Source organism: Dipodascopsis tothii, assembly GCF_038497935.1.
Source record: "Dipodascopsis tothii strain CBS 759.85 unplaced genomic scaffold V1510scaffold_22, whole genome shotgun sequence".
In the NCBI taxonomy this organism is placed as follows: domain Eukaryota; kingdom Fungi; phylum Ascomycota; class Lipomycetes; order Lipomycetales; family Lipomycetaceae; genus Neoaidaea; species Neoaidaea tothii.
In genome coordinates, this window is record NW_027118006.1 from 149,929 (window position 1) to 166,772 (window position 16,844).

Below are 16,844 nucleotides of genomic sequence, written 5' to 3' on the forward strand. Positions count from 1 at the left end.
GCGGCGCACACGTCTAGAAAACAGATTTTGTCATTACCCCGGGCTCCATCAACACGAAAGTACAATGCAGAATATTAAGCAGAGATTACCATGACGCCGGAAAAAAGGTCATGAATGCAGGTATACGGGTCGTTAGATTAGCTTGCCCATTCCCGTTTTGACGTCTTTCCATCGCAGCGGCTCGACCGTGATCTTCAGTCGGCGGGCGTGCGGCTTAGGCGGCCCGATCGACGGCAGACTGAACGAGCGCGCGAATCGACGCTCGGGGGGCTTTTCTGGGGTATCGGCCGCCGTTCCGACCGGCATCGAGCTCGTGATGCGTGGACCGGCCACATCGTCGCGAGCGGCCGGGACCGCGATTTCTTTGTGCAGGAGCAGGACGGCCGAGGAGGCGACGACCTCGGCCAGGTCGTTGGACACGGTGCGCGGCGAAGGCGCGCCCTCGGCCGTGGCCGGCGCCGTGGTCGAGCGCGCCAGCAGCGCCGACGTCAGCTTGAGCTCCCAGCGCGCAAGCGGCGGGGCGCCAAACGAGGCCGGCGTGGCGCTGTCGCGCCGGTGGGGGAGCTCGGTGGCCGAGAAGACCAGCGTCGCCATGACCTCGTTCGTGGACGAGTCGTGCAGGTTGTAGTGCAGCGGCTGGTGCTCCAGCGGCGGCGAGACGGGGTAGTGTTCGGTGGAGAAGTAGTCCTGGGCGCCGTCGGCGTACGGGTTCGAGCCGAGCGACGGCGACGACGGCGTGAGCATGCCGTGCGACATGTGGTGCGTCGCGCGGCCTGCCGGCGCCGGCGATTTGGGGAACGACGTCGTCGACGACAGCGACATGATCGAGAACGGCGAGCGCGGCATCCGAGGCGACAACGGCGAGCGGCTGTCGGACCGGCCGTGGCCGCGGCTGTGGTCGCGCTCGTGCCGCGCGGTGGCCGGCCGCCAGACGTACTTTGTGTTCCAGTACTCGAAGTTGTAGCGCTTGGAGCGGTGGCGCAGGCCGTGGCGGACGCTGGTGCTGAACACGAGCCGCGAGTAGTTGGAGAAGTCCATGCGGACGTCGTCGGCCTTGGGCGAGTGCTTGAGAATGTTCTTGCCGGCCGCCAGCGCCGAGCCGTGGCCGCCGGTGGTCTTGCTCGGCCGGAACCGGCAGACGGCGCGGCCGCGGAGCGAGTAGCGCTTGAAGACGCCCTCGACGTGGTCGCCGGCGTTTTTGAAGCGGCCGATGAACAGCCGGAGGCCGTCCTCGAGCCGCGCGGACGCGTCGACCGAGAACAGCGTGCCGTGGCTGTTGAGCGCGGTGATGAACAGGGCCTCGGGCCGCGCCAGGTCGCTCCCGGTGGACGCGCTGAGCGTGTGGAAGCTCATGTGCTTGGACGCGGTGGCCAGCTCGCGGGCCTGCGACTCGGTCACCCAGCCGTCGGCGACGACGTCGGGCTCGATCATGGACGTGCGCAGCGGGCTGCGGTGCTTGCGCGCGGGCGCGTCGCCCACGACCGGCGGGAACAGCTGCGTGTACTCGGCCGTCGTCACGCACGCGGCCCACAGGTCGAGGTACCGCGGCGCGTGCGTGTACGGGTCGTCCTGCTCGGACGAGTAGCGCGGGCTGTCGTCGCCGACGGTCGCGCCGTCGTCGCTCGAGCTCTGGGCCGCCGGCGCAAACGCGGCCGTGAGCGCGTTCGGGTCCGGCAGCAGACACGACGAGATCGAGGCCGAGAAACAGCACGAGCAGATCGACGAGAACGACGACTCGGACGAGACCGTCGAGAAAACCGAGGCCGAGGGCGACGCCGAGGCGACGTGCTCCGGCGAGCCGCTGAGCGCGCGCGGCCGCGCCGGCGGCTCGATGCGCGGGGCGTGCGGCTGCGGGCCGAGGCTGTCGCGGCGCTCGGGGGGCAGGCCGGGCGCGGCATGCACCTGCACGTGCGCGGCCTCGCGGGCGAGCTCGCGCAGGCTGCTGACATCACGTGCAGCGACGCTGTCGCTGTCGCGCTGGCCCAGCTTGAGCCGCGCCAGCTCGCGCTGCATTGCCACCAGATGGCTGTGTGGCGCCGGCTGCAGGGCCGGGCGGTCTGACCGCACGCGCGGCGGCGTAGCGTACTGCGGGATCACGCCCGAGTGCGTCCCCAGCTCGGCGTGCTGGTCCACGGCCGCGTAACCCGCATACACCGGTGGCGGGCTCGCCAGCACACTCGGCAGCGGCGCACGGGCGTGCTGCGCCGCCTGCGCGCGCTGCGCTTTGTGCGCGCCCCGCGCCAGCAGCACCGAGGCGTCCACCGGCAGCGGCGACGGCGACGAGTCGCGCACGGCTATGCCGTGCGGAATGTGCACCGGCGGCGGCATGTTGCCCTTGGGCGTGCGCTGGCTGCGCGTCGTGTCGTGCGTCAGCTGGCTCAGCGACTGCTGCGAGTACAGCCCGGCCGAGTGCACGGGCTCGTCGGCCAGCGCGGACGGAACCATGGCCGTGTCGAGCGGGGGGGCGTGTTGCTTGAGGAGCGCGAGAATGCGGTCGTAGTCGCCGTGCGTCGCGCCCGCGGGCTCCTGATCCGAGTCCACGTCCGTGGCCTCGTCGTCGGTGGGCGGGCCGTCGCAAACGGGACTGCCCGCGCCGCGGTGCGTTTGCGGTCGGGCGGCCGCGTCACGGTCGGCGCTCGTGTCACGGCCGCCGGCAAACGCGGCCGGGCCGGTCATGCTGCGGTTGCGGCTGTGGCTGCCGGCGGCCCGGCTGCCGGCACGGGCGCGGGCCGCGCGCGAATCGCTGCGCGCGCGCCGGTCGTCCGCGGCGTGTTTGAATTCCATCTGGAGGAGGCGGCGGGCAAATGCGGGCGGACAAGTCGACTGCCCTCGGTTGCGAGACGGACGCGCTATTCTGGCGGCGGCATGGGCGTGTCGAGCAGACTGCAGGGGCCTGGGCTGATGCCGGGACGCTGTGGGGACCGTGGCTATAAAAGAAACGAGCCCGTTGACGGCCGTGAAGAGATTTTCCCTATTTTCGTGTTCAGTGTGGACGGCGATGCGACTGAGTGGAGAGCACCTGAGCAGCTAAAGGCAGACACTACTGCTGCATGTCGGGTGTCCGGTACGCTGCGCTTTACCGCGACGGTGGCACGGCTGCATGCGTGGGCGCGCCAGGGGCTGGATGGGCGCGAGCCGCTGCGGGCGCGCTGCCGGCGCGCATGGCGCCAGCCGGCTGGTCACAGTGCGCTGTCAGGCGCGACGATGTGTGGCTGGCGGCTGAACGCGCTAGCCGGATGCGCGCGCGCGACGCGCACTGACGTTACCGTGCGTGAGGGCGGGGCGTCGGCGTCTGGGCGGTGGCTAAATCTGTAATCATGCCACGCTGGGCCGCCGCGCCGGTAGCGCTCGGCGGGGACCGGGACGCGTCGGCCGGCAGCGGCGCGCGCGCGCGCAGGCCGGCGCGCGCACAGCGCACGCACAGCGCAACGGCCGGTGCGTTGTCAGCAGCGGCCGCGCCGCCACCGCCACACGCTGCGGCTGCGCGTACGCTGGCGGCGCCGGCGGCGTGTGGGCCGACGCCCGGGCCGGCCGGCCGCGCCACGCCGCCACGCCGCAGCCACAGAGCCGCCGCCCGCCGGCTAGCGTGTTCGGCCCACGGCGTTGGGGCACCCAGCGCACCGGGCCGCCCGGCGCGCTGGACCGCGCCCCTGTCCAGCCGCAGCTCCGCGCTGCCGCATCCGCCCACCCCGGCGCGCGCGTGCAGCGCGTTCCGCCGCGCCGGCGCGCCGCGCCCGCGCCGGCCGCACGATGACGCAGCGCGTGACTTACCCGGCCCAGGAACCACCTCCCGCGCCCCTATTGTCTCCGCCCGCACCCGCAGACTCACCGCCGCCGGCGCATCACGACCCAGACACCGTTCCGCCCGCAGATCGGGCGCGCCGCTACCCGTACGCCGTCGCGCCGCCTCGCTGACCGCAGATGTCCCTCCGGATCATCGACAAGCACACGCTCCACAGCTGGCTGCTGGAGGCCCTCGCGGCGCCGGCCGGCCCGGCCGCGCCGCTGGCGATCATCGACGTCCGCGACAGCGACTTTGTGGGGGTACGTGGCGCCCGCCGCAGCACTGACGCCAGGGCCACATCATGACCGCGCGCAACGTGCCGTCGTCGCGCTTCAGCGCGCATCTGCCGTCGCTGCACCAGTCGCTCAAGAACACCCGCCGCGTCGTCTTCCACTGCGCGCTCTCGCAGCAGCGCGGGCCGGCCGCGGCGGCCGCGTACACGCGCTACCACGACATGGCCGTGGCCACGACCGGCGCCGACGCGGACCAGGAGATCTACGTCCTCCGCGGCGGCTTCACCGAGTGGCAGCAGACGTATGGCCCGGATCCGACCGTGACCGAGGACTACGACGCGCGGATCTGGTAGCGCCCGGCCGGATGTCGTCGGCCGGACGTCATCGGCCGGGACTGTCTCGGCCGACGCGCACGTGCGGCTGCAGGCCGGCCGCGCCGGCGCTGCGCCGCAGCCGCGTCTCGGCCCCGCCTCGTGTTCTTTCAAAATTTTATTGCAGAACCAGTATGTACACTGACAACGTAAGCATATTTCGCTCCCGGCGGCGGCTGCGGCGCGCGGGTCGCAAGACGAGTGAACATTCAAAACATCAGGAGAAATGCGCCCAAAAATAAAAGCAGAACGGCAGAGATGACAAAATTGGGCGGCGCGGGCGCTCAGCCGATGACGCTGCCCGGGCCGGCTTCCTCGCGGCCGACGGTGGTCGCCAGACGCGAGTCGTTGTAGGTCCAGCCGCCAAACTGGCGCTGGACCGACTCGGACAGGTAGTCGTCGACGACCGAGTCGGTCGGGACCTCGGACGTGAACTCCTTGTCGAAGTTGGAGGTGTCGGTCGCGCTCGCGACCGAGGGCTTGAACGGGGCCGGGTACTTCTTGCCCATGAGCTTCTTCCAGTCGATCTCGCGGAAGAACCGGTGGCTCTTGATCTCGGCCGGGCCGTTCGCGCCCAGCCGCTTCTTGGGGTTGCGGTCGAGCAGACCGACGAGCAGCGACTGGGCGTCGCGGTCCATGTCCTCGGGGAACCGCAGCGGGTCCTGCAGGATCTTGCGGTACATCTCGTTCGTGTTGTCGTCGTAGAACGGCGGCAGGCCCGTGAGCATCTCGTAGAGCAGCACGCCGAGCGTCCACCAGTCGACGGACTTGGTGTAGCCCTGGCCGAGCAGGAGCTCGGGCGCGAGGTACTCGGGCGTGCCGCAGAACGTGTTGGTCTTGTCCTCCTCGGCCATGTTGAGCTTGCAGAGGCCAAAGTCGCAGAGCGCGATGTGGCCGGTGTAGTCCAGCAGGATGTTCTCGGGCTTGAGGTCGCGGTAGATGACGTTGAAGCCGTGGAGGCACTCGAGCGCGCACAGCAGCTCGGCCGTGTAGAACCGGGACCGGTTCAGGTCGAACTTGCCCTCGCGCTGGAGGTGGTGGAAGAGCTCGCCGCCGTTGACGAACGCGAGCACGAGGTAGAGCTTCTCGGGCGACTGGAAGCTGAACTTGAGCGGCACGATGAACGGGTTGTCGATCTGGGCGAGCACGGTGCGTTCGGCGAGCGTGTGGTTGACCTCGGACCGCCACACGATGTGCGCCTTGCGGATCGTCTTGAGCGCGTAGATCCGCGATGTGTCCTTCTTGCGCACCTGCATGACCTTGCCGAACGAGCCCTTGCCGACGACCTTGAGCAGCTCAAACGACTCGATCGTCAGCGGCACGTTCTGGTTCTGCCGGAACTGCACCTTGATGTGCACCTTGCCCGAGCCCCACGAGAGCGCGACCCAGTCGTCGACGCTCTTGCGCGTGTCCCACTCGGGCACGACCTTGCACGAGCCCAGGAAGATGTCCTGGTGCTTGCGCGGCTCGTACGCGGCCGCGACCGCGCCCGAGCGCGCGCCCGCGCCGGCCGACGCCGGCGCGGCCGTGCCCGACGGCGCCGAGCCCGCCGCGGCCGGCGTCAGGAACCCGTTCACGTTGCGCACGTACAGCGACAGCGTCAGCGTCTCGTCGCGCGACACGTCGAAGTTGGCCGTCTCGTCCCACTTGGCGTTCTCGATCGTGCCCGACTTGCTGTCGAGGATCACCTGCGTCTTGTCGAACTCGAGCACCATGTACGGCAGGAACCGCCGCTGCTGGTGGCTCGGCAGCGAGCTCAGCAGCGCCGTCGCCGACACCGGCTGCGACGACGCGTGCGTGTACGACGGCGGCAGCGACAGCCCCACCGCCTCCACAATCGACACCGTCAGCAGGCCCGGCTTGATCGTCGACGTGATCGACGGCGACGACTTGTGCGACGGCGAGAACGACGTCGCCGGCGCCGCGCGCGCGCCGGCGCTCGGCGCCGCCGCCGCCCGCTCGCCCGACGTCTTGTGTCCCGTGCTCTTGGCCGGCGCCGCCGCCGGATACGTTCCCGGCGTCAGCGTCGACGTCGACGACGACCGCGACGACGACCCGCCCAGGGCCGACGACAGGTGCGTCTCTTTCAGTTCTGCCGTCAGCGCTGCCGCCGCCCATACGTACTCTTGGTCAGTTTCCACGACATGGCTGTGCCGGATCAGCGGTCCTGCGCCGTGTCCTCCGCGCTCCGCGCCGCTCTCGCGCGCTCTCGGCGCGCCTCACACCGCCGCGGCCCTCCTGCGGCCGCTAGTCGGTCTCCCGCGATGCGCGCTGCCGAACGGCTGCGTGCCCGCCTCGATCGTTCGCTCGCAAGGCCGTCTGGGGCCTTGTGTGTCAATCCGACTGCCGCCTATCACCGGCGCGGCTTCGTCCGCCAATCCAATGCCCGCCGCGTTCGTCTGGCCTCCGGCCGTGGATGATCGTCTGCGCGCGAGTCTCTGGGCGCAGTGCGTGTCGCCCGTCTGTGCAGTGCTGGGCGCCCAATCTCCGTGTGTGGTAGGAAGAAAGAAAAGGAAGCGCAGGGAGTGGAAAAGGGTCTGGCGGCGGCTTAGCTAAGACGCCGACACATATTACATAATGCATACCGCATGCTTACGTCATCGCCCGCGCGCCGCAGAAGCGGCTGTGCCCGGTGGCGACCGCGCCGGCCCCAGCGCGAGCCGCACGGAGATACGCGCCGCCTCCGGTCAGCCGGCCGCGCCTGCGGCTGTGACGCGGCCCGGGCGGCGCGCACGTCGGGCAACGTGGGACTCGCGCTGAGCCCTGGCGCATGGGTCTAGCCGAACACGGTCTGGCGCGCGCCAAGCGGGTTACGGTGATCAGCTTCATGCACGCTGCAGGAGGCGCAGAGGTTCTGGGACTAGACTGCATTGGGACATCTGACACAGGCACCGTTACCCGGCATGCGGGGCGCCGCAGCCGCCGCGGCTCGGGGCTAGGGCTACGCGTCCCGCGGCAGCACTGCCGGCAGCGGCCCGGCCGGCACGATCGCGTTCTCGCGCACGTTCGCGTAGCCCTGCTTGATCTGCTCCGGGAACGTCGTCTCGCCAAACGCGGGGTAGTCGTAGTACAGCGCCCGCATCCACCGGTGCAGGTTGGGGTAGTCGTGCCGGATCATGCGGATGTTGCACCGGAAGAGCGTGTAGTACGCGATGTCGAACCGGATCACGGTCACCCACAGCCGCACGTCCGCCTCGGTCAGCACGCCGCGGCCGGGGCCGACCAGGAAGTCGCGCCCGGCCAGCAGCGTCTCGAGCCGGTCCAGCGACGCAAACAGCGCGTCCACGTTGGTCTGGTACACGTCTTGCTTGGTCGCAAACCCGGTCTTGTACACGCCATTGTTGACCGTGTTGTACACCCACTCGTTGAGCTCGTCGATCTCGGCCCGCAGCTCCGGCGGGTACAGGTCCAGCGCGGCGGCCGCCGGCGCCACGCCGTCAAAGGCCGTGTTGAACATCCGCAGGATCTCGCTCGATTCGTTGTTGACAATTGTCTGCGTTTTGGTGTCCCACACCACCGGCACCGTGAATCGCTTGTCGTAGCCCGGGTCCGCCAGGAAGTACAGCTCGCGCAGGTACTTGAACCCGTACCGCGGGTCCGCGGCCGTCGAGTTGTCCATGTCTTTGAAGTACCAGCCCTGGGGCCCGAGATGCCAATGCAGCCACACGACGTCCAGGTACTCTTCCAGGCCGAGCAGCTGGCGCACGATCAGTGCGCGGTGCGCCCACGGGCAGATTGCCGACACGTACAGCACGTACCGGCCCTTCTCGGGCGGGTATGCGCTGCCGGGCTCGCTCGAGATCGCGCTGCGAAACGACGCCGCCTGCCGGCGGAACGCGCCGTCCGCGTCCGCCTGGGACGAGCGCTGGTCGGCGTCGACGCCAGGGCCCTTGGCTGAGGTGTCGTCGGGGTGGTCTTTGGCCATTGTGTGCCGATCGAAGTTCGCTCGCGGCCGCTTTAAAGTGCGAGTTTCGGTTAGTAATCGTTATTAATCCAAATCGAACTCCCAAAGATCCTCAAGATCTCCATCGCCGCGCTTCCGAAACCACCACACGACATGTCCGCCGCCCAGCAGCTCAAGTTCTTCGCATCCAAGCGGTTTGTCGTTGTCGGCGCGTCCGCAGACCCGTCCAAGTTCGGCAACAAGGTCTTCCAGTGGTATCTGAACGCGCGACTGCCCGTGACCGGCGTCAACCCCTCACAGACAGAAGTGCTCGGCCAGCCGACCGTGGCGAGCTTTGCGGACGCCGTGGCTGCCGCGTCTGAGGCCGACAGCGGCACCACGGCCATCTCGGTCAGCGTGATCACGCCGCCCAAGATCACGGCCGCGCTGATCGCCCAGATCGCCCAGTTTGGCTCCGCCGTCCAGGCCGTGTGGTTCCAGCCGGGCAGGTACGTACGGCGACGACGCCGCTGACGCAGCTACGACGCTGTTACGCTCAAGATGGCCCAGGAGGTGGTGCCGACGGTCATTGCCGACGGTTGGTGCGTGCTGGTTGACGGCGACGCCTCGCTGGCACAGGCCGGATCCAGTCTGTAGCGAGCGGCCGCGCCGCGACGCCCTGTCTGTAAATCGCTAATTGCATTGCTCATGGCACTATATGGCACCCGGAGGCCGCCAGAGACGCGGCCATCCGGTCGCCCGACACACGTGATCTGCCGTAGCTTATAACGAGCAAAGACCATTGTACATTCAACGAATTCAAGCCGTTGTAGTATAGTGGTTAGTACAGCTCGTTGTGGCCGAGCAGACCTAAGTTCGATTCTTGGCAACGGCAAAATTCTGAGCCTTCGTCGGCTCCTTTTTTTTTTCCCCGCTGTGGCGCAGCCCCTCGTGATTAGACGTGTGACACCCACTGACTCAGCTGCTAGCGGCAGTGACGCGTCCGCACTGCAGCACCGTAGGTTTGACCTGGCCCGTCCGCGAGTCTATTCGATCCAATCACCCGTTCCACGCCCAGTAAGCCTGCCTATAGAGTTCTAGCTCGACCCGACCGCCAGGTTGACGCGTTCACCCGCTTGGGCAGGTCCACACCGGCTGACGACGCCAGCTACTTGATCTACGGCTGCAGTCTAGCGGAGAATAAAAATTAAGTCCAATGCACAGATATAGTGATACACACAGAACATACCCACAAAATTAGCTATTAAGATCAGATCTTGCGCCGTCCCAAGAATAAAAATACATCAGCGCGCGGCCTTTGTTCGTTTGCGGCCTAGCAGGCCCCATAGCCGTCGCTGTCCCTTGCGCGATGCCTCCGTAGACTCTATAGGTACCGAGGACACTGGCGGCAGCGGCGCCCGGTTTGCTGGCTCCGTGGCTTGCAGTTCTGGCACGGCGGGCACTGGTGCCGGCAGCTCCTGCACCGGAATTGGCCCGGTCTCGGGCACGGTAGGCGGCGGCGCAAACGAGCCACTAGTGCGCGTTCCTGCTGGGACCAGCCCACTGCCGGCGCCAGATCCGGCCGGCGACTGGTACGCTCGCCGCCAAGGCGACATCGTCGTCATCTTGGCCGGTGGGCCGGTCGACATCGACCGCCGTTGTGGGGCTGGCCGCGGCGGGCCGCTGGCGCCCATCGAGATCCGCGCGGCGTCGAGCGCGGCCGCAGGCGTCGGCCGCGTGGCCGCCCTGGACGGCGGCTTCTTGCGCAGCTTGTTGGGGCCCTGTCGCGGCCGCTCCAGCTCGGGCCTGAGCGGCTCGACGGCCAGCGTCCCCGGCGAGCTCTGCCGGTCAATCCGGGTCGCTGACCGCGTAAATAGGTTGGCGATCCCGCGCCGGCCAGACAGCCGCCGGACGATGCTGCCCGAGCCGCCTTCCGACGGCCGCTCCAGCAGCCCGACCGCGTCCATGGACTTGCGCGCCGGGACTCGGTCAGCGGTCGGCATCGCCGTCTCGGGCGACAGCGAGCTGGCCAGCGTCGGCGCCGACGCCGACGGCTGCGGCGACGACGCACGCGCAATCGACGGCCGCTTGCGCGGCTCACCGCGTGGCCGCACCTGCCGCGGCACGACAAGCTGCTGCGTCTCGGTCGTCAGGACAGAGATCGTATGCTGCGCACCGGTGCCGTCCACAAACTGTCTTTGTTCAAAGTGTTGTTCATCGACGATCGTCGTCATAGAAGTGTCCTGAGTGGCTTCGGACACAAAGGATTTCTCCTCGCCTCCGAAACTCGTCTCCTCTGTTTCTGTCGTGCGGTCTGCCGGGACCGCCTGGGGGAGCGCGGGCTGGGCCGGCTCGGCGGCGTCCGTAGGAGCCGCGAAAGTCCGTGTGGTGGTAGTCTCGTAGACCTCTGGCTGGGTAGGCGCAGGCTGTGTGGTCTCAGAGACCGGGCCGGTCGCTGCCACAGGGCCGGTTGCCGGCGGCAAGACCACCGGCATGGCATGCTCGGTGATAGTCCGCTCGCCAGGGTCCTGCTCGGGCATCTGCTCGAGGACCGGGCAGGTCGTGTCGGGCGTGGCGGCCTCGAGCGGTCGCTCCGGCTTAGTCTGCGAGCTCGCCCGCGACACGCGCGCGCCGGAAGCTGACCGCGTAACCGCGACAGCGGCCGGCGAGGCCGACTTGCTGGACCGCCGACGCTTCGGCGCCGATTGGGTGCGGCTCACGCTCGATGGCGTGCGCGCCATTGCCGACGCCGACAGGGCGGCGGCGGCGGCCGCGGCCGCGTCCGAGCGCTTGCGGGTCACCAGAATCTCGAGGCCCTCTTCAAACGAGCGCGCGTCGTCGTCCGGGTCGTCGGTGCGGTCGAGCGTGCGGTCGTCGGTCACAACGACCTCGGACATGTTGCTTGGCCGCCGGCCGCCTATCGGCGCCGACGACGTCGATCCAAACGCGCTGCGCTGGATGCCCTCGCCCTCGGCTGGCGGCTGCAGTGGCAGCTCGTCGACCGCGACCCGTCCGCCGGGCGCACGCCGGGCCGAGTCGGCCGGGACGTGCGATGCAAAAGAGCGCTTTGTCGGCACTGTCTGACTGCGCATGAGCTGGACCTTGTTCTTGACGTTGGTCGTGGTACCGCCGCCGGACGACTGGTTCACGACGGCGCCGTTGCTTGTGTTGGCCTTCATCGACGACCGGTTGCGGCGCAGGCCGCTCAGGTAGCGACGGCTGGTCGCCGCCGGCGACCGGTCCTCGGTCTGGTCGATGACGATCGACGACCGGTTGGACGCGGTGCCCTGGGCAACCGGGTCGGCCGGCGTGGCGGCGCCCGAGGCCGTCGTGGACGACGTCGACGGCACGCCTAGCGCCATGGCCGACGCGATCGACGACGCCGACGACTGGGACTTGCGGCGGCCGTCCATGAGATGGAACAGGTTCAGCGAGCTCGCCCGCGACGTCGCCGCCGGCTCCAAGTTGAAGTGCGACCGGTACTCGATCAGGAAGGCCACGCAGTCCTGCGAAACGCGGTACTCCTCCGGCGACAGGGCGTGGTCCGGGTGCGTGAGCATGCACGGCTGGAAGATCGCCGCCAGATTGGCCACGGGCATCAGGTTGCGCCTCGAGTTGTGCGCAAACATGTCGAGCAGGTCGAGCAGGTAGATCAGCAGCTGCTTGCGCGGCACGGGCATGGTCCAGATCAGCCGCTGCAGGGTGTTGATGATCTCGCGCTTTTTGGGCAGTGTCGGGCCCGTGAAAGGCGCGCGGAAGTCGGCGTAGTCCTCGAGCGGGATGATGGGCTCGGGCAGCTTGTTGAGATACCGGCGCAGGACGTTGGACGCGTCGTGCACGGTGTAGTTGGTCCAGTCGATGCCGTCGCCGAACTGGGGCGGCGTCGCGAAGATCTGCTGCAGCTCGCGGATGCGGCGCACAGAGCCGCTCAGCCGGAAAATGCCCTCGACGCTCTGGGCTGCCTGTTAGCCGTGCCGGGCCGCCACTTACCGTTCTCCTGCAGGTAGATGCCGCAGAGGGCGACCAGCGTGGGCAGCGGCCCGTAGACGACGCGGTCGCCGTTCGAGCGCTTGCGCCACACGGTCGCGGACGCGTACGCCAGCGACTCCTCGAGTGGCACGCCGAAGATGTAGCCGTCCGACTGCTGGAGTAGCTCGTAGTCGCGCTCGCTGACGGTGCTGACGCTGCCGGCGCGGCCGCGGCCGTCGCGCACGCTGCGTTCCCGCCGCCGGTACGAGTCAAGCGAGAGGTTGCTGCCGCCGTCGCGGGTGTGCGTCGAGAGATGGTCCGATCCGGGCGACAGGCCGGGCTCGGCCGGCCCGTCGCCGCGCGCAGGCCAGGCCTTGAGTTGCCGCCAGAAGCTCATGTCGAGTGCGGCCTCGTGCCGGCTCCACCGTCGACCGCTGGTTGTTGCGAGGTTCTGGCGTCAGCGCTTGGGGTGGTTGCGCGCTCTGCGGATGATGCCAGCCCTGGATCAATCAAGGCGTCTCGTCGGTGTAATGTAGGCGCAGAGCGCGGTCTCGTCTTTATTGGTTCTTGCGCTTTGTGTAGTTCATTCCCTGGCAGTGCTGCCGGCGCTGCAGCAAAAATCAGCTCGGATCCGTGGAGGGTGTACTTGTCGCCGCCTGTGCTTCCAATTTGTCGTGGGCCTGCAGCCCTTCCCAATAAGATCCACTAATTTAAAGAAGAAGGAAGGAAATTTGGCGATGATAATGCAGATAAACGCGAAAAGAGGAAAAACCTAAAGTAAAACGAGAGTTCCCAAAAAATACGCACAACGGACAGAAAGCAGGCAAGCGTGGCTGGATCAGGCAGGAGGCTTAAAGTAAGATGAGATGCAGGCCGAGTGTGTTCAGGTCCAGCGCGGTGGAAAAGTCTGCGACCGGCAGCCGCCGAGCATTAGGGTGCGTGCCTAGCCGGTAGAGGCTAGCGGGGACCGAATGGCCGGCCTGAGCATAGCCAAGAGCATGGCTATAGCCAGGAGGCGGCGCGTTTGGACGCACAGAGCGCGTCAGCTTCCTTGCGCTTTGATGGCGCGGGCTGCAAACGGCAGTGGGCGCCCCCCGGGGCCGTCGAGAGAGGCCGCGACGTGCCTGGCGGCGGCACACACCCGTGGCGGCGGCCTGTGGCTGAGACGCTACGTCAGACGTGCTAGCGGCCTGCACAGTCCGGCCGGTCTGCTAAGCGGCTGCCGGCTCGTCCGCGCTGCACCGCGCGTAGGACCACTGCACGGCCGCAGCTGGCGCCGCGGGGCGGGGATTGGCTGGCGCCCGGGTGCTGCGGCCGCCGGCTGCAAGAGCTGGCGACGAGTGGGCGATCTGCTGGTGCGGCCGCTAGCGAACGCTAGTTGGACATACGATGGCCGCTGGCGTCACCGCAAGCACCAGATCGGCCGCGGGCTGGACACGCTCGGCGCGCCGACATGCCAGGCAGGCCGGGCCGAGCCCTCACGACGGCGGCGGCAGGCGCGAGGCGGCGGCGGGCGTGCAGCGGGCTGGGGGCAGGAGTCGCTGGCGGGCGCTTCCCGCACGCCGTCTCGAATGTTCCACGACGTGTGGCGCGGTCCTGCGAGCCGCAGCAAGCGGGCACCGCTGGCCGCAGAACAAGCCGCAGGACAAGCCGCGCAACAAGCCGCGCACGTGCCCAGCCACACCACGCGCCACGGACACGCGCCTGTGGCGGTGCCGCGGCCCACAATGACTCAGAGCTTGCGCGCGGGCAGTGCCTGCAGCTGCGCCGCAGCGGGGCGCAGACTACGAGCCGCACGGTGTGCGGCAGAAACCGTCCGGGTAAACGCCATCGCCTGGCAGCGGGAACACGCACTGACAGGCGATGACATCCCACACGTGATACGAACAAACACTGCACTGCATTCTCTAGCTCTCCAGCGAGACGTAGTTGCCCGGGAACACGCCCGTCACGCCATTCAGCGCGCCCGTCCACCAGCCGTTTGGATCGGCCGTGCGCTGGATGATCTCGATGCGGTCGCCCGCGCGGAACGACAGGTCGCCCTCGGCCTGCGCTGCGTAGTCAAACTGGGCAATCACTGTCTCGGCCACAGGCGCGGCCGGCGCGGCCGGCTGGTAGGCGTACTGCTGCGCTGGCGCGGCCGGCGCGGCGTAGCCCACCGCGGCCGGCTGCTGCCCATAGACCGGCGAGCCCGCCGTCGGCGCGTAGCCCGTTGGCGACGGCGCGTACGTCGACGGCGCCGGCGAGTACGATGGCGAGCCGTACTCTTGGCCCTGGTAGCCACCGTACGTCGACGACACCGGCGAGCCCGAGTACGGCGGCGGCGCCGCCGCCCCGCCAGGCGTGTAGGTCTTGGACGGCACGCGGCCCTTGGGCTCGTTGAAGCGCTTCACGCGGCGCGACGCGTTGAAGCGGGTCAGCGGGATCTCCTCAGCCCGCTCCTGCACGTTGCCGCGCTTGGCGTTGAACGCGGTCTCGATGTCGGACGTCAGGTCAAAGTACGGGATCTTGGTGCCCTCCATGCGCTCGTACAGCGTGTAGAAGATGTTGAGCTGCATGTAGTAGAAGCTCTGGAACAGCGGCTTGATGAACTCGGTCTCGAGCGTGAAGAGCTGGGGCAGCTCGGCCTTGAGCATGTCGTTGTAGTAGTTGTACTCCTGCGTTGCGACCTCTAGGTTGTTCTCGGCCGTGTACAACTGCTTCTCCTCCTTCATCGTGCGGTCCCGCTTGTCCTGCAGCTTCTTGACCGACATGTTGTAACGGTCAAGGTCGAGCTGCTTGTGACCACGCTTGACCAGCAGCTTCTGGATGATCTTCATGATGTCCAGTAGGTCGTCCGCCGGCCGGATGATGCGTGTGTCCAACATCTCCAGCTCGGGCTGGAGCGTGGTCTGCAGGTCCGAGACGATGTCACGGTACTGCTCGCACGCCGCGATGCCCTCGGGGTTGCCCTCGGGCTTGGACGAGTCCGGGTCAGACAGGCGGCCTGAGATGGGCTTATAGATTTCCTCGATCGCCTTCGAGAACTCGATTTGGTGGGTCAACATCGCTGTCGTCAGTTGGGTCTCTGTGCCGGCTTACAATTGATCGACTCGAAGTACTTGCGCGACTCGTCGTGCAGCTTCTTGGTCTCCTGCTCGAGCTCCTTGAACCGCCGCTCGGCGTCGATGAAGACCGCGTCTTTGGTGTGCTGGCCCTGGTTGTCAGATGGCCGCCGGCGCCTGGCAACTTACGATATTCAGCTTTTGCCGCATGTTTTGCGGTGCCTGTCGTCAGCACTGGCCGGGCGGGGCCTCGTGAGCCTTACTCACTCTCGCAACCGACTTCTGGATTCCTTTCCAGGACATCTTGTCTAACTATGCGCCTAGCGGCTGCTGTGCGTCGTTGTTGGTCGGGATGCTGTCGCCGTTCGCGCGGAGCGTCTGGTGCCGTTGAGAGATCTGCCGGCCTGTTATATCTGGCTGAGCTCCGGGAGATGGCGCCGTTACCCGGGAGCCAAGCCACGCGGTGACGAGATAGCGCTTACCCGGCTTGTCGCTATCGCCGAATCACACGCGTTGCCCTGGCAACCGCGCATGCTTTTGTGTCCGCGCGCTGCGTTCCTCTCTGTTATGGCTCCCTCCGACGACCAGGCCGCCGCGCTGGCCGCGCTCGAGGCCGAGAGTGAGTGAGGCGCGCGGTCCCGCTGACCCTAGTGGCCGAGCGCAAGGATCACCTGCGCCGTACCTACACCGCTGCCGCGCGCGCGCTGCGCGAGCGCATCGAGCTGCGCGCCCACCGCCTGCCGCGGGAATTGCGCGACGTCCGCCTGCGCGATCTGCCGGCGGCTGCGGCGGCGCGCTCGGCGGGATCGGAGGCCTAGCCCGCGGCGGGCGCTGGCCCCGCGCCTGTGCCAGCGTTGGGCACGGCCGGTGCGGCTCGTGCGGCTCATCCGATGCACCGCCACGCCGCTGACGCGGCCACACGGCGCCCACCCGTCCGGCTTGGCCGGCTAGCGCTGTGGCGTCCCATGTACGGCTGGATTTTGCAATACATTGTTTGTCACGTGTGCAAGTCACGTGTGTCATATTGGCGCGTGCCCAGCACCGCCCGCACGGCTGGAAGCACTGCAGTGGCGTGGATGTCTTAGCCGACGCTGCCCCGGCTGACGCGTCTCTGAGGTCATCTGTCTATACGTCGAGGGTGAGCGCCGTCATGCGACGACTGCGACCCCCATGTAGCCACGGATCCACTTGGCAAATTGCCGCAGTAGCGGCCGCAGCCGCCATGCCGCCACCGACGATGGCAAATTTGTGCCCCTGACGTCACGTGAGGATACGTCCGCGCCGTTCGCACGACCATCACTCGGCTGTGGCGCGACATGAGGTCAATGTCGTACGAACAGACGTGCCCAGCAGTAGAAACCGGCAGTAGGGTGCACGTCACCGCGCGCGGCTGTTGCCAAGCCTTAAGTCGTCTGAGGAGCGGGGGGAGGGGGCGCAGCACACACCGACGGTCCGTGCGGCTGGTGCGTGGCTGATGCTGAGGCGCGAAGGGCCGCATCTCTGTGCGGCTCATGCGGCTCACGGTGACACTAGCCGTGCGGCTCAGCGTGCGGCTCAATG

General features: G+C 67.9%; 8 protein-coding genes and 1 non-coding gene across 9 annotated transcripts; 4 read left to right on the forward strand and 5 right to left on the reverse strand.

Moving 5' to 3' along the window:
• Positions 1-12: 12 nt before the first annotated feature.
• V1510DRAFT_419414 (uncharacterized protein) lies at positions 13-2,664 on the reverse strand (the record flags this gene model as incomplete). Its single annotated transcript, XM_066934289.1, has 1 exon — positions 13-2,664. A coding segment is annotated over exon 1 (2,308 nt), but the record flags the coding sequence as incomplete, so codon positions are not given.
• Positions 2,665-3,921: 1,257 nt separating this feature from the next.
• Positions 3,922-4,370, forward strand: V1510DRAFT_403976 (Rhodanese-like domain-containing protein; the record flags this gene model as incomplete). Its single annotated transcript, XM_066932200.1, has 2 exons — positions 3,922-4,044; positions 4,077-4,370. The coding sequence occupies 2 exons, from the start codon at positions 3,922-3,924 to the stop codon at positions 4,368-4,370; spliced, it is 417 nt and encodes a 138-aa protein (XP_066788061.1).
• V1510DRAFT_419419 (kinase-like domain-containing protein) lies at positions 4,187-6,388 on the reverse strand. The gene has a single exon (XM_066934290.1). The coding sequence runs from the start codon at positions 6,101-6,103 to the stop codon at positions 4,673-4,675; it is 1,431 nt and encodes a 476-aa protein (XP_066788062.1). The 5' UTR covers positions 6,104-6,388; the 3' UTR covers positions 4,187-4,672.
• An 852-nt stretch (positions 6,389-7,240) lies between these two features.
• On the reverse strand, positions 7,241-8,494 carry V1510DRAFT_419422 (glutathione S-transferase). Its single transcript, XM_066934291.1, has one exon. The coding sequence runs from the start codon at positions 8,311-8,313 to the stop codon at positions 7,330-7,332; it is 984 nt and encodes a 327-aa protein (XP_066788063.1). The 5' UTR covers positions 8,314-8,494; the 3' UTR covers positions 7,241-7,329.
• On the forward strand, positions 8,326-9,083 carry V1510DRAFT_183487 (CoA-binding protein). Its single transcript, XM_066930429.1, has 2 exons — positions 8,326-8,780; positions 8,811-9,083. Exons 1-2 carry the CDS (start codon positions 8,446-8,448, stop codon positions 8,926-8,928), a joined length of 453 nt encoding a protein of 150 aa, XP_066788064.1. The 5' UTR covers positions 8,326-8,445; the 3' UTR covers positions 8,929-9,083.
• Positions 9,084-9,094: 11 nt separating this feature from the next.
• On the forward strand, positions 9,095-9,166 carry V1510DRAFT_t183. The gene has a single exon. It is a non-coding gene; the product is annotated as a tRNA-His (tRNA).
• A 409-nt stretch (positions 9,167-9,575) lies between these two features.
• Positions 9,576-12,637, reverse strand: V1510DRAFT_407681 (uncharacterized protein; the record flags this gene model as incomplete). Its single annotated transcript, XM_066932420.1, has 2 exons — positions 9,576-12,229; positions 12,262-12,637. 2 exons carry the CDS (start codon positions 12,635-12,637, stop codon positions 9,576-9,578), a joined length of 3,030 nt encoding a protein of 1,009 aa, XP_066788065.1.
• A 1,484-nt stretch (positions 12,638-14,121) lies between these two features.
• Positions 14,122-15,689, reverse strand: V1510DRAFT_431080 (BAR domain-containing protein). The gene is made up of 4 exons (XM_066935416.1): positions 15,552-15,689; positions 15,474-15,506; positions 15,322-15,436; positions 14,122-15,289 (listed from the first exon to the last, which is right to left on the reverse strand). Exons 1-4 carry the CDS (start codon positions 15,585-15,587, stop codon positions 14,148-14,150), a joined length of 1,326 nt encoding a protein of 441 aa, XP_066788066.1. The 5' UTR covers positions 15,588-15,689; the 3' UTR covers positions 14,122-14,147.
• A 32-nt stretch (positions 15,690-15,721) lies between these two features.
• V1510DRAFT_419431 (uncharacterized protein) lies at positions 15,722-16,288 on the forward strand. Its single transcript, XM_066934292.1, has 2 exons — positions 15,722-15,903; positions 15,936-16,288. The coding sequence occupies exons 1-2, from the start codon at positions 15,816-15,818 to the stop codon at positions 16,100-16,102; spliced, it is 255 nt and encodes an 84-aa protein (XP_066788067.1). The 5' UTR covers positions 15,722-15,815; the 3' UTR covers positions 16,103-16,288.
• The last annotated feature ends 556 nt before the right edge of the window (positions 16,289-16,844 follow it).

What these genes read in the sequence shown, in the direction of transcription:
- V1510DRAFT_419431 (XM_066934292.1), top strand. Translation starts at nt 15,816, where the DNA reads ATGCTTTTGTGTCCGCGCGCTGCGTTCCTCTCTGTTATGGCTCCCTCC. An exon ending in GGCCGCGCTCGAGGCCGAGA is followed by an intron (nt 15,904 to 15,935) that starts GTGAGTGAGGCG and finishes CGCTGACCCTAG; the next exon opens with TGGCCGAGCGCAAGGATCAC.
- V1510DRAFT_419419 (XM_066934290.1), bottom strand. Translation starts at nt 6,103, where the DNA reads ATGGTGCTCGAGTTCGACAAGACGCAGGTGATCCTCGACAGCAAGTCG.
- V1510DRAFT_431080 (XM_066935416.1), bottom strand. Translation starts at nt 15,587, where the DNA reads ATGTCCTGGAAAGGAATCCAGAAGTCGGTTGCGAGA. An exon ending in TGCGGCAAAAGCTGAATATC is followed by an intron (nt 15,437 to 15,473) that starts GTAAGTTGCCAG and finishes TCTGACAACCAG; the next exon opens with GGCCAGCACACCAAAGACGC. An exon ending in GTACTTCGAGTCGATCAATT is followed by an intron (nt 15,290 to 15,321) that starts GTAAGCCGGCAC and finishes AACTGACGACAG; the next exon opens with CGATGTTGACCCACCAAATC.
- V1510DRAFT_183487 (XM_066930429.1), top strand. Translation starts at nt 8,446, where the DNA reads ATGTCCGCCGCCCAGCAGCTCAAGTTCTTCGCATCCAAGCGGTTTGTC. An exon ending in GTGTGGTTCCAGCCGGGCAG is followed by an intron (nt 8,781 to 8,810) that starts GTACGTACGGCG and finishes CCGCTGACGCAG; the next exon opens with CTACGACGCTGTTACGCTCA.
- V1510DRAFT_419422 (XM_066934291.1), bottom strand. Translation starts at nt 8,313, where the DNA reads ATGGCCAAAGACCACCCCGACGACACCTCAGCCAAGGGCCCTGGCGTC.